Below are 23,894 nucleotides of genomic sequence, written 5' to 3'. Positions count from 1 at the left end.
AGCTTTGTGAGGGAAAAATCTCAATTTCCAACCATTAATATCCCTTTTCATTATGACAACATTCATCTAGTCAAAAAAAATGTTACTCTTATTGAGTTGTATAGCACAGAAATAGGCACTTCAGTCACCTTATCTATGGTAGCATCAGATACCTATCCTGGTCCAGATCAAGCACTCTGCCATAGTCTTTAATGCCATGGTATTTCAAGACCTCCACCATCCCCTCAGGCAGTTAAGGTTCAGGTTTCAAGAACTGCCTGTGTGGGAAAGGCCTTCCTTGAATCATTTCAAAATCTCTTACTCTTTATCTTAAAGCTTTGGTCCCTGACTTACTAACTGACCATACATAAAAGAGCAGAAACACAAACTCATGAAAGGAACAGATTACATGTACCTTCTTTTCTCCTCTCTCTAGTATAGTGTCAATGTCCTCATCAGTTAACTCGCTGTCTTTGGTGGCAAACACATGGGTCGCACCGTGACGAATCATCTGCAACATTTCATCCTTGCCGAGTTTGTTTGTCTGTTGGTCAATTAGTCTCCCTAATAAAGCAACGCAATGCCAAAAGCTGAAAATGATATATAGAAACAGACAATGCCTTCTCTACAAAATCAGTTCTTGTGCCAGTTTGATATTAATCAAATAATAATAATCTGAAATGAACAAATAAAAGCAGAACAAAAAACAGTTGACTGCTGATGTCCTCTGCAATGCTGCCATTAACTAATCCGAATGTAACAGAATGTGGCTAACTTTCTGAACTCAATTGTCACTAATTAGCACATGTCTATTTTATTCTTCCTTCTTCCTGCCAGTGCTATGTTTATTTTACCTGATTGTAGAGATATTGATTAGGATCTGGTTTCATGGGCAGAAATACCCCTAAGCTACGACAGCCCAAACAGCCATACTGTATTAGAATTAACATTGAGTGCTGATCCAGCTCTCACAGGATGCAGCAACATATCATTCCGGATTCTCAATGGAGAGCAATTGGCAGGAATATTCTGATTTTCATCCTCTGCTTTACCTTAGCTTAAGGCTGGAAGTAATGAGGAGTGGAACGGAGAAATACCATCCCTGACTATCAGGACTGAGAATAACCCATTTAGTACAGGCTAGCTACAGATTTTGAAAATCTCCATCAAATCCCCCAAAATCCAGGTTTTCTTTTCTATCCAGGTACCAGTGATGTCTCAATCCTGCAATCTGTTTCCATGTGTACAGACTATTAATATTTATCAGCAGTTCTGATACTCAACCTGGGAGAACACCATGATATACTTTTCTTCAATTCAAAGAGCAAGCATTCACCATGTCTATTTTCTAACTACCAGAGTCAAATCTTGTTTCTGTGCTGTTAAATTACATTCAATTATGCCAACAAGCTTGATAAAATAACTATTATCCAATAAGTTTTAAAAGTCACTGTGACTATCAAATACAAGATCATCCAACCTTTGTGACATCATCAAAGTAGTCAAACACGACTGCACCCATTTTGATGCAATTAAACATGGCTATATATATATATATATATATATATATACATACACATACATATAAAAAGAGTAATACTGGCAGAACTCAGTGGGTTAAACAGCATCTGTGGTCCAATTTTTCCACTGTGTAGTGTATGTTTTTATTTTACTCTACATTCCAGTATCTACAGCCTCTTTTGTCCTGGCCGTGTTTAGTATTAACTTCTGAACTAGTTCCCCATAAAAAATGACAACGATTGTCAAAGGGACATCTGAATGATCATTTATTACAAAAAATCAACAAAAGTGAGACTTGGGTTTAAATCTGTTGTTCTGTGGACTACTATTCAGAATGCTTTTTAGGAGACCCATCTCTCTGTATTCCCTGATCAAAATGCCTTCCTCCTTTGTTCACTGGCAAAGAGAACTTTCTGAATTATACGTTTGTATGTTAACATTTTTGAATTGCTTCCACTTTAATGTTTTTAATTATTTATGTCTTTTGAGGGGATGTAATTATTGTTAAATTTTTAATGATTTAAACATTTAAAATCAATTAGCTATTTTTAAGGAAAAAACAGCAAAGCCCACTCCAGTTTTGGCAGCTATCAAAGTCTATATCAGGGTTGTTTCAGGGATGAGGTCTAGTCGCAACTCCAGACGAGGCTACTATGTATCAGAACATAAGTCCAGCAAGACTGGTCCAAGCAAAGGGACCTGACCAGCAAGATCTGACCCCTTCTTTCTAAGCAGCTCCTGATGGGAACTGCATAGACCCTGTTGCAGTGGATGGTTCTTCATGGAAACTGACAGTCATCATTAATTCAACCTTAAGGAATTTCATGGATGTTTGGAGGAGTTTTGAATGGGTATTAGGACCATACAGAGTGCATGTCTGACTCACCATAAGAGGGCAAAAGAATATTTCTCGGCATATGCTTTTTGATTGCAGAATAATGGGAATCTAATATTTTGATGTTGGTGGGTCGATGAAATTTTTCCAAAGCAAGTTGAAATATGTGCATTCTGGTCACCACATTATAGGAAAAATGTGGAGATTGAAGAGGGTACTGAAGAAGTTCACTGATACGGTACTGGATTGGAGGATTTAAGCTTTATAAAGGAAGGCTGGACAAACTTGGGTTGTTCTCCCTAGAGCGTCAGCGGTTGAGGGGAGACCTGATCGAGGTTTTTTAAATTATGAGAGGATTAGATATGGTAGACAATCAGAATCTTTTCTTCAGAGTAGAAATGTCAATCACCACATCAATGTTTTTAAGTTTAGAGCAGGTAAGTTTAAAGATGGCATGAGGGCCAGGATTTTTTTTTTTAAAAAAGGGAAGCGCTAGGTCCCTGGATTAGGTTAAAGGGATAATAGTGGAAACAGGCTGTTGATGGAGTTTAAGAAGCTTTTAGATTGACAAATGATTATGAAGGAAATAGATGAAATATGGATTATATAAAGAAATAATACATTTAGTACAAATTATTATCGAGACCTGCATATCATCATGGGCAGGTGTATTGTTCTATGTTCTACATTTTCAGATATGCATTCATACCTTGCTGTATAACAATAGAATCAAGTCGCAACTTCATCTCAGCCCTTTCCACAATCCGTTCCTCTACTGTGTTATCAGTGATAAGCCGAAATACCCGAACTGTCTTTTTCTGGCCAATACGATGAGCACGATCCTTTTAAAACAGAATTGTTATTTTTTTAAAATCCTGTGGATATATATTAAATATATTAAAAAACCTTTGCTCAATCTCTGAAACTGGTATGCTTTACAAAAATAAACACAAAGGTCATATAAAATCATCTTAAAACTAACTTCTTAATAACATAGACAAGCACATTTCAAATTGCCCACGTGGGTTAAAGCAAAATGATTTGTAGCTAGGTATGTCAGATGGTTCCAAATTCAAATTGTAATCAAAACCATTGGCTAGAATAACATTGAGGATACCACAAACAGCCTGAGCCCTTTCAAACAATGGCAATTTTTTCCTAGGAGATATCTATTTATTGCAGTGCAGCAATTCTTTATCAGATTCAGTGCATATTGATTAGATCAGGATCTGGAAGGTTGGGTAGTCTGTTGACTATAAAGACCTTCACCATACAGAGATCTTCTGGAAATAAATAATACTCAAGGCTTAATATGTCAAAAAAGACAATGTTTTAGGCCAAGAAGAAAATAAAGGAGGAAGGAAACACCCTTAAACAATAACAGTTAACAATGTAATTTTGGTTTCAATTTCAAAGGTCAACATAAATTTATTATCAAAGTATTTATGCACAACCCTGAGATTCATTTTCTTTCAGGCATACACAGTAAATCCAAGAACCACAATACAATCAATAAAAGATCTCACCCAACAGGACGGGCAAACAACCAATGCACAAAAGACAACAAACTGCAAATACAAAAGACAAATAAATAAATACTAAATATCAAGAACATGGGATGAGGAGTCCATAGGTTGTGGGAACAGTTCAATGATGGGGCAAGTAAAGTTAAATGAGGTTATCCCCTCTGATTCAAGAGCCTGATGGTTGAAGGGTAATAACTGTTCCTAAACCTGGTGGTGTGGGTCTTGAGGCTCCTGTACCTTCTTCCTAATAATAGCAGTAGGAAGAGAGTATGACCTGGATGGTGGGGGTTGTTGATGATGAATGCTGCATTCCTGTGACAGCGCTCCGTAGATCTGTGCTCAACAGTGGGAAGGCCTTTACCCATGATGAACTGGGCCAAAACCAGGATTTTCTGTTCAAGGGCATTGGTATTTCCATACCAAATCATGATGCAACCAAGTAAATACACACTCCACCACACATCTATATACGTTTGTCAATGTTTTAGATGTCACGCCAAGTCTTCACAAACTTCTAAGTAGAGGCGCTGCCATACTTTCTTCATAATGGCATTTATGTGCTGAACCCAGGATAGATCCTCTGAAATCATAACATCGAGAAATTTTAAGTTGTTGATCCTCTCTATCTCTGATCCTCCGATGAGAACTGGCTCATGGACCTCTGGTTTCCTCCTCTTGAAGTCAATAACCAGCTCCTTGGTCATGTTGACAATGAGTGAGAGGTGGTTGTGGCATCACTCAGCCAAATTTTCAGTTTCACTCCCACATGCTGATTCGTCACCTCCTTTGATTCAGCAATGTCATCAGCAAACATAATATATGGCATTAGAACTGTGCTTAGCCTTACATTCGTAAGCACAAAGTGAACAGAGCAGGGGGCTAATCACAGAGCCTTGTGGTGCACCTGTGCTGATAGAGATTGTGGAGGAAATGTTGTTGCAAATCTGAATTGACTGGGGTCTGCAAGTGAGGAAGTCAAGTATCCAATTGCATTAAGGAGAGCAACACACATCAAAGTTGCTGGTGAACGCAGCAGGCCAGGCAGCATCTGTAGGAAGAGGTGCAGTCGACGTTTCAGGCCGAGACTCTTCGTCAGGACTAACTGAAGGAAGAGTGAGTAAGGGATTTGAAAGTTGGAGGGGGAGGGGGAGATCCAAAATGATAGGAGAAGACAGGAGGGGGAGGGATAGAGCCAAGAGCTGGACAGGTGATAGGCAAAAGGGAATACCAGAGGATCATGGGACAGGAGGTTCTCCCCCCCCCCCGTCTTTCTTCCCGGACCTCCTGTCCCATGATCCTCTCGTATCCCCTTTTGTCAATCACCTGTCCAGCTCTTGGCTCTATCCCTCCCCCTCCTGTCTTCTCCTATCATTTTGGATCTCCCCCTCCCCCTCCAACTTTCAAATCCCTTACTCACTCTTCCTTCAGTTAGTCCTGACGAAGGGTCTCGGTCTGAAACGTTAACTGCACCTCTTCCTACATATGCTGCCTGGCCTGCTGCGTTCACCAGCAACTTTGATGTGTGTTGCTTGAATTTCCAGCATCTACAGAATTCCTGTTGTTTGCGTTAAGGAGATATTGAGTCCAACCTCCTGAAACTTGTGTTTTGAGGGGGTTATAGTACAGAGTGCCAAACAATAGTTGATGAAGAACATTGCGATGTATGTAGCTTCACTATCCAGATGATCAAGGGTTGAGTGAAGAGCCAATGAGCTGACATCTGGTGTGGACCTGTTATGCCTGTAGGCAAATTGGAGTGGATCCAATTTGCTTCTTAGGCAGGAGTTGATATGTTTCATCACCAACCTTTCAAAACACTTCATCACAGTGGATGTAAGTGCTGCTGGATGATAGTAAGATTCTCAGAAATTATTTCATTCATGAATCCAATTTTTTTGTGATTAACAGCATCGTTATGACAATATGACTATTAGTCCAACTTCATCATGTAGTGCTTTATATAACAAAAACAGCAGTCATTATGTGAGGAATTAACATTAACATTCCAAGGTCCAGCAAATTTTTCAGCACATTGATTAGGCTGGAAATCTCTTTGGAAAAAAGTTAAATTCCTAATAAAATTTCTTACAAAGGTTTCTCAGTAGAAATATGAACCCATCCTATCCCTTTCAATTGCTAGCAGTTTGCCATTTACAGTATTTCCAGCTGGTGTCTTAATCTCAGGTTTGCATTAATTGCCTCGAGTTTAATGAGGAGCTGGTTAAAGAACAAAAAGAAAACAAGCACAAAGAATGAAAAGAGGAAGAAAGATAAAAAGAAAACACAAGAAAGAAAGGAATTTATTATGATATTTCATTACATCTCTCAAACACATGCCCTAAACTAAGCAAATAATATCTTTAAAATGCAGTGGTTCTATCAATTCTTAATACTGTCACAAAAGGGCAAAGCTACTTTTATAATCATCCAATATTTATTGGCCCAGTAATGCATATTTATCCAGTTATTAGGCTTATTGTTGTATGTGACACCTTGCTAACTTTCACACATTGAGGTGTCACATACAACAATAAGTTTAATGATGATATAAATATGTAATAATACTGGAGCAGTAAATATTGATGGGACACAGCAATTATCCAGCTAATCATGGAATACCCTCCTAAGTATGCAGACCTTGCCTAAAAGACAGCTAGTCTACTACTATTGCATCCCTTCACTAGCACACTGAAATGCCATGCTAGATTACATGACTAAGTTATAACTTCAATTCATAATGCTCTGTTTCAAAGGTGAGAACGTTATCCACTGAGCTAGAAGTAGTACAAATTCAACTTTTTAAAATAAGATGACCCACTACTTACCATAGCTTGCAAGTCCACTTGTGGATTCCAATCCGAATCATACAAAATAACAACATCTGCAGTTGCAAGGTTGATGCCCAGACCTCCAGCTCTAGTGCTCAGCATGAATATGAACTTCGTACTGTTGACAGCATTGAAAGAATCTATAGCTCGCTGTTTTAAACAAAGGCACAAAAGATAAAAGTAGCTAGATTCATTCAGTTAACTCTTTCTAAACAATGCAATATATCAATTGATTCTTAAAAGATTTTATTCTAAGAGAAACTGCCAAAACTGCTGGCCTGGGTATTCCTGAGATACACCACTGTTTTTCTTCATTAGCTATCAAGAAGCTCAAGATTTGAGCAAAAGTGAGATCCAACTTCCTACACTTCATAAGACCATAAGATATAGGAGCAGAATTAGGACATTCAGCCCAAGTCTGCTCTGCCATTCCATCATGGCTGATCCCAGATCCCACTTGAATCACATACACCTGCCTTCTTGCCATTTTCCTTGATGCCCTGACCGATCAGGAAATGATCAATTTCCGCCTTAAATATACCCACGGACTCCCTTGTGGTTACATTGAGATATCTGCCCATTGAACTGTGCTAGGCTCAGTGACTCCAGTAGTTTTGATGCACAAGAATGGTATGGAAAAGACTGAATGAAATAGTAAAATTTTAAAAAGTATGCAAGAACAGCAAGTTCAATGTAAATAAATTTCTGAAGGCGGACAAATAGTAAGCATTTCAATAAACTCCATTTGCAGAAACAATTAAAATCTTACCTCAGGAAGTGAATAGAGGAGGGAAACCCATTCTAAGGCAAGTTTCCTTAATGCCTTGTGGAATTCCTTTAAGTTGGGTTCCAGCCCAACACAAACAAAAGCCTTCTGAGAGGAAGCCTGCTTCACTGAGCCTACGCCTATTCACTAAATTGACGCCTGGGACAAGTGGACCATAGATTGAATTAGATTGATTTATATTCACTAGAGTTTAGAAGAATGAGCACTGATCTCAGGTCAAAGACCCAAAGTGATTGAGAGAAAGTGACAGAGCAGATGTAAAGAAGCTGTGCCCTCAAACTTGGATAATGTGGAACAAGGAGCCAGAGGGTAAGGGTGAAATGTTGATCATTTAAGGAATCGATAGAGATATTTTTTACCCCTCAGACAGATGTAAGTCCATGAATACTCCACCATAAAGGTTCTAGAGGTGTTCAGTCTTGAATGTATTCAAGATGAAATCAACCGATTTTTACATTTTGAGAGAAGAGATATGGGGATTGGGGAGGAAAGCAAGTCTCAGTTCAGAGTCACCCATGGAACTGCTTCTATTTCTTATGCCCTTTTGTGAGCAGAAAAATGCATTAGGGATGAGAGTGAACTTTAGGGTGTCTGACGGTGGCTGGGAGATCTGAAGGGCATCAGGGGAGCAGAATTATTGCAAGGGATGTTTTGGGAAGATTCCTGGTCATGGAAAAAGGCTCCTGCTCCTCCTGGCCCATACACAGTGTTGTAAAGACACTTACCTAAATGGCTTCAGCCCTTCTTGCTTGCTTTCAGCTGCCGAGTTTCCCAAGACCCGGGAAACCCAGCTGCCTGTGGTTGAAAATAGAAAATAAAATGACTGTTAAAGGCAGGATTTAATGACCAACCCACTTCCTGTGAGCAGATTGGTCACCCACTTTTCATCCTGCCGCTACAAAATCCGTACGTGGGTGATTTTTCTTTCCAATTTTAACCTCTGATATAAAGCTGACTAGGTCATTTTCTGGCTGTTCAGATTCCAAGACCACGATGAGCTGATTCATTCAGCCGCTGAGTTTACTGATTTTGTCTTCAAGTCACTGAGCCAAAGGAGCAGGCAAAAATAAAATCAACCAAGATTTTATGGCCAGCTGAACAATTCAAGGCTGTTGATATCAGATGATGACAGGATTCAGTAAGGGTATGTAACAGTATCACAAGGTGGCTCGATACTACTTTATCTCCAATTCTACATAGGTTCACTGCCAATCGGCCCAATTTTTGGACAGCCAAACCACAACATAAAACAAGAATCAAATTACAAATATTCTGTTTCTTCTCACCCAGTGCTACACTAAGTAATGCTAACAATTGCTAAACATTGAAGAAATCTCAAAAATCACATTTTACTCTAGGCAAGGCAAACATCATTACAGACCTCTCTTTCTTCATGCTGTGTTTGCCCATCAAGACGACAGTAGTCATAGCCACGCCACATACAGTAATCTTCAAGAATATCCATCAAACGGGTCATCTGGCTGAAAATGAGGACTCTAGAATCTTTAGGACAAACAGTCATTAATAAAACATGGAAGTCAAAGTAAATAAGGTGTTAACAGCTGCTTTGCAGGTCCACTATTTTGGTGTCCATGTAGGTAATAGTTTGTTACAGAAACCTAAAATAATTTTTGATCCAAATAAGCCATTCAGGAGAGATAGACAAATTCCATTATAGATATACAGTTAATCCCCTCCAAGCCTTCTGACCTGAACAGGAATTTTTATATGTCAGTGAATAAGGAGCTGTCAGGATAATAGGAAAACAGGATTTGAGGGGAGTCATGACAAGATACCCCATTTATTTTTGAATGTGAGTCATTGCATAGGTAGTGAAAACTGTAATAAGTACAGAACTAATAACAAGGTTTCAAAGTCATATGGGCTGAGGCAGGGGCAGGATTAAGCAGTGTTATGAAGGTCAAGTTCAGTCATCTCAATCAGGGCACGGATATATTTTCAGTATTTTAAAGTCACACAAGGCCACACAAGGCTTAGTTCAATATTAACCAGTTGTCAGATCAGTATTTTTGCTTAGAATACTGCATGCCCACTGACCACTTCCTCTGCACCCGTGTAAGAAAAAAAACAAACTCATAAAATAGTGGATTGCAATCAAACACAGTACACACTTACACCATAACAGCTAGTGCACTTCTGTGCAATTCTTTAGGCATCAACCATACTCCTTAAAGTAAAAATATCAATGTGCTGAAAAATTGCTTGAAGAAACCGCTGTCCGGTTAATCACATTTATCCCCTGAAATTAACCTCAAGGTTTTACTTAGTCTCCACATTATAGGAGAAAACCCAGTAGTCTTGAGGCACTACAGATGTTACAGGGAGAGGATCACACCGAGTGGTCAGCCTTGTCAGGCAGGAATTAGAAAATACAGAGAAATTGAAGTAGCAGCTGTTTCTGTGTACGTACTTTGTTCTTTGAGTTTCGGCAGCAGTTTATCTAGAACCACCATCTTGCCACAATTGGAGACCAGATGAGTATCTGTAGTATAAGGAGGGCCAGGCTCAGCGCCATCAAAAAGGTATGGATGGTTACAGCATTTCCGCAATTGCATCAAGATGTTCAAGAGACGCATTTTGTCCATTTTTCCAGCAGAGTTTAGAATATCTATATCCTTCATTAATATTTTTGTATACCTGAAGACACCAAAATCAATATTAAAAAATTCAACAGTATTAAAAAAATCTCAGTACGTTATCTCACAATATGAAATGTCTAGACAGATAATGCGTAAATGGTTACTACCAGATCATGTAAAATCAGGCCCACCAAGATTCAGTAACTCAAGGGAAAAAGGTGTAAAGTGTACCACCCATAAGGCTGCTAAATATGAGCAGAGACCATGATATTACAGGAAAAAAAACAACACTGCATGGACAGCCATTTGGCTGACTGGCAGGAAGTAAAGAGTGGGAATAAAGGGGACCTTTTCTGGTTGGCTGCTGGTTACTATGGTACTCCAAAGGGGTCAGTGCTGACCACTTCTTTTCACATTATATGTCAATAATTTGGATGAAGGAATTGATAGTTTTGTGACCAAGTTTGCGGGTGATACAAAGATAGGTGGAGGGGCAGGTAATGTTGAGGAAGCAGGGAGTCTATAGAAGGGGCTTAGACAGTTTAGGCAGAAGAAATATAGTGAAGGGAAGTGTATGGTCATCCACTTTATAGAAGGAATAAAGCCTTAGACTATTTTCTAAATGGGTAGAAAATAGTCTATTTTCTTGGAAGTCCTTGTGCAGGCTTCCCTATGGATTAACTTGCAGGTTAAGTCAGTGTTAAGGAAGGCAAATGCAATGTTAGCATTCATTTGGAGAGAACTGGAATATAAAAGCAAGGAGGTAATGCTCAGACTTTATAAGGAAAAGGTCAGATTGCATTTGGAATACAGTACCGCGAGTAGTTTTGGGATTTTTATTTAAGAAAAGATGTGTCGACATTGTAGTGAGTTCAGAGGAGGTTCACAAGAATGACTCCTGGAATGAAAGGGTTAATATGAGTTTTTGATGGCTTTCAGCCTGTACTTGCTGGAGTTCAGAAAAATTAAAAGGGGGGGGATTCTCATTGAAACCAATCTAATATTGACAGAGTGGATATGGAGAGGATGTTTCCTATAGTGGGCGAGTCTAGGAACAGAGGGGACAGCCTCAGAAGACAGGGACATCCATTTAGAACAGAGATGAGGAGGAACTTCTTCATCCGAAGGGTGATGAGTCTGTGGAGTTCATTGGCACAGATGGCTGTGGAAGCCAGTCGTTGGCTATACTTAAGGCAGAGGATAATAGGTTCTTCTCGTAAGGGTATCAAAGGTTACAGGGAGAAAGCAGGAGAATGGGGTTGAGGATAATAAATCAGCCATGACGGAATGGAAGAGCAGATTCAATGGGCCATATGGCCTAATTCTTCTTTTCTGTCTTATGGTCTTATCCATAAATTCTTACTCCAACATTTTAATAAAACAACATACAAAAATGTTTTGCTGGAGGGCAGAGAAATAATTGTTACGGGATTTGTCAGTGTGCTGAGTAACTCCATTTCTTCCCATGAGAACTTTTTTAATAATCAGCTGAACTAACAGATAAACAAACCTCCCTTATAACATGCTCAAAGGGTTGCACCACTGACTCATGAGACTGTCCGTCTAGATTTATGTCAAATCCAACAGTGGGCCAAATCCATCAACTAAGTCCATGTCAAACCCCATAACTAAAACTAAATAGTCACCCATCATTCTCCTTCTTTCAGTCTCACTGCAGTATTTAACCAGCTTACTGACAGTAAAACAGAAAGGATGCACTTTATAATGATCCAATTGGAGCACAATTTTTATATAATTACTACGACCAGATCTTATACAAATATAAGCAAACAATTAAGCAATTATAGCATATATAAAAGGAGAAGAAAATATTGAGCTCTTTGTCAGGGCATTGGAGGTCGTCAATGGGTATATTTAAAGTGGAGGTTGATAGGTTTTTGATTTGCAAGGGATTCAAAGGTTATAGGGAGAAGGCAGGAGAATGGGGTTGAGAGGGATAATAACAGCCATGATAGAATGGCAGAGCAATCTCAATGGGCTGAATGGCCTAATTTTGCTCCTACTGCATGTCCTATGGTCTTATAGCATGCTTGCTGGAATAAAACCTAAGCTGGGTAACTGGTGTCAGTCAAAGCAATTTTACAACCAGAACCACAAAGATTCTTGGAAACTGACCCCAAGAAAGTTTACAAGCTTCAACAACAATTGTTCACTTACCATTCCCTCTGCATTTTGCTAAGACCAACATAGATCTTGATTTCCTTTTTAGGAGGCAAGCTCTTTTCAACCTCGGCTTTTATTCTCCGAAGCAAGAATGGTCGAAGCACCTGGAACATATACATGAAGAAGCACTGTTAAATTATATAGTCCATGAAAGAAAGAGGCCCTTTCAGCTATATTGTCAAGAATGGAAGAAAATATGATGAGCTTTCTGTAGATGGTACTGGGATCTAAGAAAAAAAAGAGAATCAGTATGCTCTCTGTGTGAGAAAGAATTTGTGATTGTCCATTCAGAGAATCAGTGAGTCTTAGAAGAGCAAGATTTCTTATTTACAGGTAAATTAGATTAGATATTGACTTCAAAGCCACAAAGTGGCAGTAGATGATTGCTTCTCTGACGGTATTGCAGGGATCACTGCAGGTGTTGTTATCTATAGCAGTGATCTGGATGATAATCTGGTAAACTGGTTCTGCAAATTTGCAGATGACACCAAGATTGGGGAGGTAAAAGACAGCAAGGCAGCAAGGCAGCTTGCAGTGGAATGTGGACTAGCTGGAAAAATGGGCTGAAAAATGACAAAAGTAATTTAATGTAGACAAATGTGAGATGTTGCACTTTGGGAGGACAAACCAGGGTAGGACTTACACAGTGAGCAGTAGAACACTGAAGAGTGTGATAGAACAGAGGAATCTGGGAATACAGATCCACAATTCTTTGAAAGTCGTGTCACAGGCAGGGTCATAAAGAGACCTTTCAGCATACTGGTCTTTATAAATCAAAGTACTGAGTACAGGAGTTGGGATGTTATGTTGAGGTTGTACAAGATGTTTGTGAGGCCTAATTTGGAGTAGTGTGTGCAGTTCTGGATACCCGCTTACAGGGAAGATATCAATAAGATTGAAACAGTGCAGAAAAGATTTACAAGGATGTTGCTGGTTCTTGAAGACCTGAGTTATAAGGAACAGTTGAATAGGTTAGGAAACATTTCCAAATGATGTGTGGCTTGAAATAAAGCTTCCACGTGTTAGCACTTCCATGAATCAGCTGCCTTTGACCTTCTGCAAATTGGAGACTGCAAGGACACTGACGAAGACACTTTCTGGTGCAAATTCTAAATGGTAAATATTGAAGCCATGAAGTCTCAGTGATGGATGGGATACACATTTAGGTTAAGTAGGTGTCTAATCAAGCTGCTAGCTTTGTCATGAATAACACCAAACACCTAGAGTGTTAATGGAGCTGCATTCATCCAGGCAAATGGAAGGAAGAATAAAATTGTCAACTTTTTCCCCAAATGGAAAGAGACTGCATGTTTTCTTAGTGGTACAAAGGGTTCTGAGGGAATATTCGCACATGACATATAATTGTTGCAGGTACAAGAAGTAACAATGACTATAAAATCAACAAATTTTGACGCAGCTTTGCATCCTTGGAACGTTATGTCCCCATATTTATGGAAATATCTGCTTACCCTTCAGGAAATACAAAGAAGGTTCACTATGGTGATTACCTGGATGAAGGAGCTAATGTTAAAAAAAAGAATTGAACAAGTACAGCCTATTCTTGTTTTTATTTAGTGGGTGGCAAGTGATTGTTTTGGAACATAAAGATCCAGAGGGGAGACTTCAGTGGATGATTCTCCTTGTCAGAGTACTTAGAATTAGGAGAGCATATATTCTGGATGAAGGGCCATCCATTTCAGATAGGGAGAAAGAGAAAGTTCTCATCTCAGAGGCTTTGAAATTTTCTGTATTGGAGAACTGTTGCTGAAAGTATTCAAGGCAGAGATTACCAGGCCATTAAATACAAGGAAGTCAAAAAGTATACTGAAAAGTGGTGGTGTAGCCATGATTAAATCAGCCATAACCTTACTGATTGCCAGAGCATGCGTGAGGTGCCAATTGACCTACTCCTGATGTTTTTTTCACATTTTTAATTCCAAGTTGTGGCTAATAGAAAGGCTTTTGTTAGGAACAAACCACAGGACAACCAGTTCTCATTTAAGTTTCCCAACAATGGTATCCTCTCTTCAGATGTTAAAGGTGGAGGACTTGGCAAGTTTAATGCCAGTGAGAGGTTTTTAAGACTTAATGATTGTCATTGCAATTCAAACACATTAATTTTACTTGCTTCTTTTCAGTCGAAGTCTAAAGGTAATCTAGGCCATGCCACATGCAGGTACAGGCTGCTATGCTGGACAGTGAAAATCAAAAGTGTTCATGCTGAAAATCTAAAATTGGAACAGAAACTACTGGAAAATTTCAGCAACACTCACACATGCTGGAGGAACTCAGCAGTTCGGGCAGCATCTGTGGAAAAGATCGGTCGACGTTTCGGGCCGGAACCCGAAACTTCCACCGATCTTTTCCACGGATGCTGCCCGACCTGCTGAGTTCCTCCAGCGTGTTGTGAGTGTTGCTTTGACCCCAGCATCTGCAGAAAATTTCAGGTCTGACAGCATCTGTGGAAAGAGGCACAGAATTAATGTTCTGATGCAGGATCATTGATCAGAAATTTTAAATTCTGTTTCTCTTTCTAAAGCATTTTAATATTCAGCTTTCATTTTAAACATTAGCAGCAAATATGTTTTTTTCTGACCTGGTGTGGGCTCACTGATGAGAAAAAGTTTACAATCGTTGGGGTTGGGGCACTGACCTGAGAAACAGAACAACTACCACAGTTATTCACACAGCTTCCATTTTTAGTGAATCCATTTCCATGTAGTAATTTCAAGGTTACATTGACAATACTCAATTTGAACTTTTAAATATAAAATATTCTGTCAGTAAATGGGATTGTTTAAGTTTAATGCTACAAATTCCTCACCACAAACAGGATTGATGATAAACTTACAGCATGTAGACGTTCCACTAACTGCTGATCACCCAGACAGTTGTTTGTGTCAAACCAAGAGTCAAAATCCTGTTTAGGCAAAGGAAAAATTTATTCTCTTCAGAGAGACATGAAAACAACACTGAAAAGTTGATTTCCTGCATGAAAATTCAAGGGAACATTGAATTATTTCATTCTGCACAAAGCCATATGAAGTTTTATTTTTCTTTCCCCATCTTAATTCCTTAGCCAAGTCCTCTATTATTTACAACAGTCTTTGTTTTGAATCAGTTGAAAATTATATGTCAGATCTAGTTCAGTGTTAAAGAAATTCTTCTTCCCAAAGTATATTTGGGATTTATAGTAATGCTTCACTCAGGACAGTTGGTTGGTAGGTGGTGGAGGAGTTAGCCATCGAGTCTGGATGTGATCACTGTGGCAATCACATCGATGTTAGATAGTGCTGTAAAGAGCTTTTGGGAATGGAATTCTGGACTTATTTTGAAATTCCTCATACCCCCTCCTATATTAAAACATTGAACTAACATGGTCTCCCAAGAACAAAATCATACTGCATCGCCATTTTTTTCCCCAACTACACTATGTATTCTGCAATTTTTATCAACAAGTTGAGGGCAGATGAAACAGGGGAGGGAACATTGTGGACCTGCACCAGCCTCCAGAACTACTCTGGAGCCAGAAAGGTCATTACTGTTCATCTTGGACTGAGTAATCAATCAAAAAAAAATGTATGCTTGATAGAAGGAAATTAATTAGAACTTAAAAGAGATAAAGAGAGGTTATGGAATGGACAGGTTGGTGACAAATGAAAGGTAAAGCAGAAAATGTTAAGTGTTACATCTTGGTAAGAAGAATAAGAAGAGTTAATGCAAGCTAAAGGGCATAATAGATTTATAGATAGACAGATACTTTATTGATCCCAAAGGAAATTACAGTGTCACAGAAGCATTACAAGTGCACAGATATAAATAATAGAAGAGAAGTAGAAAGAATAAAATATATGTTACCACAAACAGTCTAACAGTAGGGGGGTCACTATAGATTGAATCATTATAGAGCCTAATGGCCGAGAGTAAGAATGACCTCATATAGCGCTCTCTGGAGCAGTGCAGTTGTCTTTGTCTACTACTAAAAGTGTTCCTCTGTTCAGCCAAGGTGGCATGCACGGAAGGTGACAGACGTTGTCCAGAATTCTGAAGGGGTTTAAGATCAGAGATGGGGAGGGTGCTGGTAAATGCACATGATCATTTAAAGTGACAAGGCAATTTGCGAAAATGACTTTTAAAAATGTGCAACTTCATGAGCTTTATAAATAGAAGCATTAAGTATAACAGCATGAAAGTTAGAATAAAACTCATAAAACACTAGTTTAGCCACAACTGGAATACTGTGTCCAGTTCTCGGTGCCACATTTTAGGAAAGAAATAAAAGTTCTGAGAGTTCAGGATAAGTTTACTAAAGTAATTCTACAGAAGAGGGCCTTATGTAGATAGACTGAAGAAGCCAGGTTTGTTTTCTTTAGAACAGAGAACAGTGAGACAGGATGTGACAAAAATTATGCAAGTTTTACACAGTCATACAAGCTGTTCCCATTGGTAGAGAGACTAATAGCACATGGAAGAAAGGCAATTGGCAAAAGAATGAAGAGCAATGCAAGAAAAAATATATTTAGGCAACAAGTGAATAGGGAATAGTGAATATGGGAAAACCTCGGTCATAATTGAGTCAGATTTAATTGTAACATTCAAAAGGGAGATAGATAAGTATCTGAAAGAAAAGAATTTGTAGGACCATGGAAAGAAGGCAAGTGGGGGAACTAAATGGATTGTTGTGGATCTAAATGAGTGAGTACTGTCAGTGGGCCAAGTAGCCTCTTTCCACAGTCGAACCAATCTGTGAATTTTTTAATTCATTTTTACAAATGTTAATGTAACTTTATCTCAAGAAGGATGTTTTAAGTGTATGCCTTTTCTTTCTGTTGACTTTGTAAAATATAAGGACACAGCGGTAACATGCTGAGAGAAATCCCCTTCTATCTCCTTACACTATACCCGCTAACTCTGACCACCCATTTTGACTATAATGATCGACACTGGACAGTTTTCCCAAAAATCCTCTGAACTTACATCAGCAGAATTAAATACATCAGGCAAAAGAAAGTTAAGTAAAGCCCACAATTCATGAAGATTATTCTGTAAGGGCGTTCCAGTCAGTAGGAGGCGATTTGTTGATTTAAACTCTCGAACAATTTCAGATAGCTACAAAGAAAGAGAACAGTGCCAGAATTGGATAAAAGCAGGATTGAAGAAAAAACTTTTTAAAAATACTCATTAATTATCTTGCACAAAGTACAAAAACATTACCATTCAAAATAGGCTATTGTATTAAAACAATTGGTGCTTATATTCCAAAGAAGCAATAAATTCTGATTGGGCTATTCCCATTTGCCTTTATCCCTATTCAACGCATTCTTAAATGCTAGTATGCTTGGTGATTAATCGCCAACTCAGGCAGTACATTTTCTGACAGATAAAATACTACATCTTTGTAAAACATCCCTTCATTTGTCTTTCCATTGCACTACATCAGCTACTTAAATGTGGACGTTCCCTCCACATTCACTTTAACCGATAACATTCCTACCTTGGACTTCTCATTCTTGATTCTGTGAGCTTCATCAATTACCAAGTATCTCCAGTTAAACTTCTTGAACACAGATTTTTCTTTTATGACCATTTCATATGATGTAACACAGACATCCCATTCCCCTGGCATCATTATATCCCGAATAAAGGCAGCCTGTTATTAAAAAAAAAAGTAGTGAAAATTCATTCATGATATGATGTCTTCTTCTGCACAGAAGCACGTTTTCATAGGTTACAAAACACACAACTAATTTGTTTGAGCTCTTCAATTTCAGTATTTCTTCTCTTGAAGATACAAGAGTTTGCCAAGAGACAGAGTATCCCAGGTCAAGCTGATTGCTCTCCTGCACATGTTCAACTGAGTGGTCATGTCTGCAGTAAGTTATATGTCATGCCATGACATCCCATGAAAACCTCCACAAATTACTACACAATTTCCTGCTTGACTTGCACAATTTCAAATTAAAACTCCCAAGAGACATTGAAACATCTGTTTCTGAACCATCTAGGCAATTAAAATGTTATTCTACTGTAATGTGAGGTGGCAATGGCTGGCAATCTTTGAATACAGTTTCCATTCAATTATCAGTCTACTTTAGTGCAAGGGTAAGATGATGGGACACAAATTGATATTTTTTCCTCTCCTTTTTAGCCATGGAACATTAAAGCCGACTATAGGAATTCTTGCCACACTAACAACCAGTGCACTCAAGATAAAACACAATTCAACCTAGGATCATCAATAATATTTATATGGTAGAAAATCATCTCGACCAATTATACACATAGCACCAAATGTGTGTGACCAATTGTCCTGCCATTTTCTTAAATTTCTAATTGTTTGTTCCTAATGGTGTGTATTATCCATTCAAAAAACACTATTGATTCTGCTTTGATCTCCTCTGAAGAACCATTCATATTTTAACAGCACTCTACATAATTGAATTTCTCTGCTGCTCTTCCATTTTGTGAGTATTTTAAATTTACATTCACTAATTACACACTGAATAGATTTTCGATTTCTCACTTTTCAAGTACCTTTGTAATTTGGTTACTTAACCATACTTGCTTACAGCCTTCATTGTTCTTGTCTTAAACTGTAACGCAATACCTTTTGTCTCTCTGACAACTAAAACAGCATTTCCATAATCCCTTAATGCTTGGTGCATCCTTTGAGGATGGTAAAGTATTCCAGTTCCAGCAAAATCAATGGATTATATAAATTTAGTATTACTTTCTCCATATGCAACATTACTTATAAAAATTAGTTCATTTTTGTTTTGCAATACCAAACTCATTTTGAAGATTTAATTATCTGTAGCCTTATCCCAATCTGTTTATCAACTCCATTTAAAATGTTAACATTTAATTATGTCTTTTTATCCTTCCTTCTTATTTTATATCCCTTCAAATAAATTTTATCAACAGTTGATCTGCCCAATTTATTAATTTATGTCTCCCTAAAGTTCCCGACATTCCCTTTGAGCAAACTTAATTTAAACTTTATTGGTTTAAATTATCTGCAAAATCTATATCTGAATCTGCCTGCTTCTAAGTGCAGGTAATTTCAAAATATTGAAGTGAATGAATGGCTTCACCAAAGCTTTGGTGAAACCAGTGTCTATGCTTCTGACCACAATTCCATGTACACACTTAATCATCAGGCTGTGTTTGCAAGGTAACTAAATGCATGATTCTGTTCAATCTTTAGTTTCCGCTGAGTGATTCTACTTATACCTCCCACAGCCTCAGCCCAGATCACCAGCAGGCTTGCTTGCCACGGTGTCTGACTGGCAAATGAAAGTTGATCTTAGCAAGCAATTAAAGTTCCCTGACTTCATCGCATCATCACAGAGTCCTGACATGGTCATTCTGTCAGAAATCTCAAAGCAGATGGTCATAGTAGAACTGATAGCACCTCAAGAAGAATCCATTGAGATGTTCAAGTGCAGGAAGGCCAAAAACCAGGAGCTGGTAGAGCAGTGCCAAAGACAGGGGTGGAAGGTACGATATGAGCCAATAGAGGTGAGGTGTAGAGGTTTTGCTAGCTGATCACTCTGCAGAACCTATTCTCTTCATGGTATTATGGGGGCTGCAAAGAGAAGAGCCAGCAGGACTGTCACAGAAGCTGCTGAGTGACTCCAGATGGCTATAGATCAAGAGATGTGACCCACGGAGCAGTGCTGCTGGGGCCTGATGAATCCTGGCTGGATCATCTAGGCAAGTGTGTATTACATTGAGAGACCTAATACACCCGACGATGCCAGGTTACATCATTGATGATGTGTCCCAGTGCATCTTAGATGTAATTCAGCATCCTCAGTAAAGCAGCCAGTATAATGAAAGAACTCACCTCTGGACATTCTCTCATTTCATCTCCCCTCTTCCATTGAGCAGAAAATACGAAAGCTTGAAAGCACGTACCACCACACTCAATGACAGCTTCTACCCCACTGTTACAAAACTATTAAATGCTTCCCTAGTACAATAAAATGGGACTCTTGACCTCACAATCTATCTTGTTATGATCTTGTTCTTAACTGCTTACCTGTGCTGCACTTTCTCTGTAGCCGTTACACATTATTCTGCATTATTATTGTTTTACCTTGTTATACTTCAATGCACTGTGTAATGACTTAATCTGTATGAACAGTATGCAAGACAGGATTTGCACTGTATCTTAGTATACTTGATAATAAACCAATTCCATTTCCAATTTTGTTTAAGGGGTCCCGCACCATGAATGAACTCATCTGCTTGGATCCCAATCATACTACCTTTTGGGCAATGTAATCTCCAATATCCTGCAGGCATATCTGTTGTAACTGGTGCATCTGTTCGATTGGCCCGAAGTGGTGACCAGGCATCAGGTAGCAGAACCCAAGGACCTAGGGCTGCACCGCTTTGATTATCTTCTGACAGTTCATACTGTCAACAGCCTCTAATATTTCTAATGATTAATTAAAATGTCTTAAGTAATATAACAAATTAAAAATGATTATAATCCTGTTTACTGGAAATGTATCACAAAAAGAGTTAGTGATTATGATGAAGGAACAGATGTGCATATATTCATGCATGCACTTAATTATCAAACTATGTTTGCCAAAGTTACAAAATACAAAATGATTATAGCTCATCTTTCAGTTTCTGCTGAGTGAGTTCTGCGCTGGTCCAGTAATAGAAAAGGGCATAATTAACCTTAAAGACCCAGTTTAGGAAGGGGAAATAATTACAGTATTATGGGAGCATTCAATGTATGCTGCCTGTCTGCTGAGTGTTTTCACTATTCTCTGTTTTTACTTCAGCTACAGATGCTGCCTGACCCGATTCCCAGCATCTGCAGTTAATTATTTTTCTTTAGGAAGGGATAAAAACATACACAGAACTATCATTTGTGGACCTTTCAATGCCCATGTGAACTTTAAACCTCTGAATTCTGGATGCAAGCAGAGAAAATGCTGTGAATATTTAGCAAGTCAGGCAGCATTTGTTCTCAGAAATATGTGATCAACAAAACAGTCAGTTATGATCAGCAACAATGTCTTCATCACAAAAATGGATAATATCTGCCACTTCACTCCTTTATGAGGAATGATCTACTGAAGTTTAGCCGAGAAAGGCTGATAAAACCCTGAAATCACATCTCAAAGCCCCAGAAGGGAACAAGGAGACACACTCATTTTCCACATATAATAACTATTCTCAAATCTTTTATGTAACGAATGCCCAAATATTAATTGCTATACCATAGGAAAGACATATTGACAAGTATTCTTAAAACATTTTCCCTACCCTTTGATCTTTGTCTCCAATAAGGCAAACTGCACGCAGCGATGGAACCCAACGTTTGAACTCCTTTATCCAATTGTGCAATGTGGATTTTGGCACCAAAACCATGTGTGGCCCAGGTATATTCCTGTAGTGTTTTAGGTAGCCAAGCAATGCAATGGTCTGTAGTGTCTTACCAAGACCCTAGATTTATGAAAAATAAGCAAAACTTTAAAAGCAGAATTTCTTAGTAATAAAGTTCTGACTTGTTGAAATGGCTAAACGAATTTGTTTTTACAACAGTGCAAAATGTACAGCACCACGGTGATCTCTGGTCTCAAAATTAGTGGCACTCTATAGTAAGAAAAATGGATTCTCCCATTTAGTGGTTAACTGCCTCTGTATCTTGTCAGCTTTGCCTTGGCTTCCCCACAACTGATTTCTGGGTTTCTTTTTAAACAATTAGAGGAAAATAATCAGTGACTTCAGTTTGAACAAAGGCAGCAATTCAAACACATAAAATGTTTGCAACAATTTTCACATAGAGTACTGATAAAGAGAGGAGATAATATCACAACATTGCAAGCACCTTGTTTCCTTCTAGACTCAATTCAGCGGTCCTCATACAACAGGAGTGGGACTGTTCATTCTAACAGATTATGAAGAGCTTCTGGACTAAGGAAAAAAATTGAGCTTCTAGTTGGATTCTGATGTTTTTATTCAAGGTTCATTCAGAAGTCAGGAAAGAGGCACAAAATGTTGTTTTATTATTGTTTTATTAAGTGTTAATAGAAAAAAAGTGTTGAAAATGGACAGTGATAGATATCTACTGATGAAAGAGAGAGAGCGTCAAAAGATCTAACACAGTAAGATGGCACAGCCTTGTGGTCCACTTTTTTTCCAATATGCATACATACGGAAAATTCTATTTAACTTTGTAGATAAGAGTCAACCAATGAGAAAACTCATTTAAATAATGCAGCACCAAGAAAAGCTTCCAGAACTTCCCAGAACTATATCAATATACAAAACTGTGCAAAAGACTCAGGCACATGTAAAAAATAATCTGTAAAGCAAAAATGCTTTCAAAAATAATGAAATTTAAAGCTACTAAATATCAAACTATTTACCATAAAATCAGTAAACTAAATCATATCAATATTTGGTGTGACCACCCTTTGCCTTTAAAACTGCAACTAAATTTGCTTAGGTACACTGTCGAGCAGTTTTATAAGAAAATCAGCTGGTAAGTTGTTTTAACCATCTTGAAGAACTTGTGACAGTTCTTCTGCAGACTTTGGCTCTCTCTTACTTCTGTCTCTCCAGGTAATTCCAGACAGCCTCAATGATGTTGAGATCAGAGCTCCATGGAGTCCCTATCATCTGTTGCAAAATTCTTGTTCTTCTTTTCACTGAACATAGTTCTTTATGACCTTGGCTGTGTGTTTGGGGTCTTTGTCCTGCTGCAGAGTGAAGTTTGGACCAATTAGACACCTGCCTGATGGTATCGTGTGATGGATGAGAAACTGCTTGTAATTTTCAGCATGGAGGATTCCATTAATTCTGACCAGATCACCAACTCCATTTGTAGAAATGCAGCCCAAAACTTCCTTGGAACTTCTGCCATGCTTCACTGTTGTCCAGTCATCCATGTAGTGCTCTCCAGCTCTTTTACATACAAAATATCTGTTTGAGCCAAAAGTTTCAAATTTTGACATGTCACTCCAGAGCACTTGCTGCCATTGTTCAGTATTTTGTCCGTAGGTGGGTCTCTTGGCTTTGTTTCCACTTCAGAGGACTTGCTTTTTGGCAGCAGCTCTTCCATGAAGACTACTTATGACAACACTTTTCCAAACTGCAGCAGTTTCGATGAACTCAGAATTGATAGCAGTGCTGGACTTCTTCCCAGTTAGAAGGGACATCACTTTGATGTATCTCCCATCTGCTGTACTCAGTTTCTGTGGCCGACCATTAAGCTTCTGGTCCTCAACCTTGCCCATTTTTTGCGCTTCTTCTTTGACAGAATATCTTGAAACACTATTCTGCTATGTAATTTCTCCTTGGGAGAGACCTTGCTGTTGCAGGATTACCACTTTGTGACTTGTTGCTGTGCTCACTCTTTCCATGGTGTAAGAATTGATGATTTGAGCATTAACCTGTCACATCCGTATCTTTTAGTTGCTTGTCCTTCTAGTTTGATTCCTTCTACACCTATTTCTGTTTCAGATAATCAGTTCAGTTCATTCAACTCTATGTCATTGATCAGTAGCACTTGGTTGCTATCTTTGTTTAATCATGCACTGGGCTATAAACCTACAAAGTAATCATGCTTTTATTAGTATATTAATTTCTTTAATGAAATACACA

At 38.5% G+C, this 23,894-nt stretch overlaps 1 protein-coding gene across 6 annotated transcripts in view; it reads right to left on the bottom strand.

Moving 5' to 3' along the window:
- Nucleotides 1-23,894, bottom strand: part of LOC140204259 (SWI/SNF-related matrix-associated actin-dependent regulator of chromatin subfamily A member 5-like) — a 172,593-nt gene that overhangs the window by 33,162 nt on the left and 115,537 nt on the right. For 5 of the 6 annotated variants that reach the window (XM_072270828.1, XM_072270824.1, XM_072270826.1 and 2 more), the window contains 10 exons: nucleotides 21,552-21,731; nucleotides 17,755-17,910; nucleotides 17,238-17,369; nucleotides 15,112-15,180; nucleotides 12,255-12,364; nucleotides 9,908-10,134; nucleotides 8,858-8,979; nucleotides 6,687-6,839; nucleotides 3,045-3,177; nucleotides 395-543 (listed from right to left, as the gene is read on the bottom strand). In XM_072270828.1, coding sequence (XP_072126929.1) covers nucleotides 395-543; nucleotides 3,045-3,177; nucleotides 6,687-6,839; nucleotides 8,858-8,979; nucleotides 9,908-10,134; nucleotides 12,255-12,364; nucleotides 15,112-15,180; nucleotides 17,238-17,369; nucleotides 17,755-17,910; nucleotides 21,552-21,731 — 1,431 coding nt within the window. Of the gene's footprint in view, nucleotides 1-394; nucleotides 544-3,044; nucleotides 3,178-6,686; nucleotides 6,840-8,857; nucleotides 8,980-9,907; nucleotides 10,135-12,254; nucleotides 12,365-15,111; nucleotides 15,181-17,237; nucleotides 17,370-17,754; nucleotides 17,911-20,533; nucleotides 20,688-21,551; nucleotides 21,732-23,894 lie in introns of those variants that run through there. The other variant, XM_072270830.1, reaches the window with a different exon arrangement.

The sequence above is a fragment of the Mobula birostris genome, chromosome 10, assembly GCF_030028105.1.
Source record: "Mobula birostris isolate sMobBir1 chromosome 10, sMobBir1.hap1, whole genome shotgun sequence".
Lineage (NCBI taxonomy): Eukaryota > Metazoa > Chordata > Chondrichthyes > Myliobatiformes > Myliobatidae > Mobula > Mobula birostris.
This window is presented reverse-complemented; position numbering and strand designations above follow the sequence as displayed.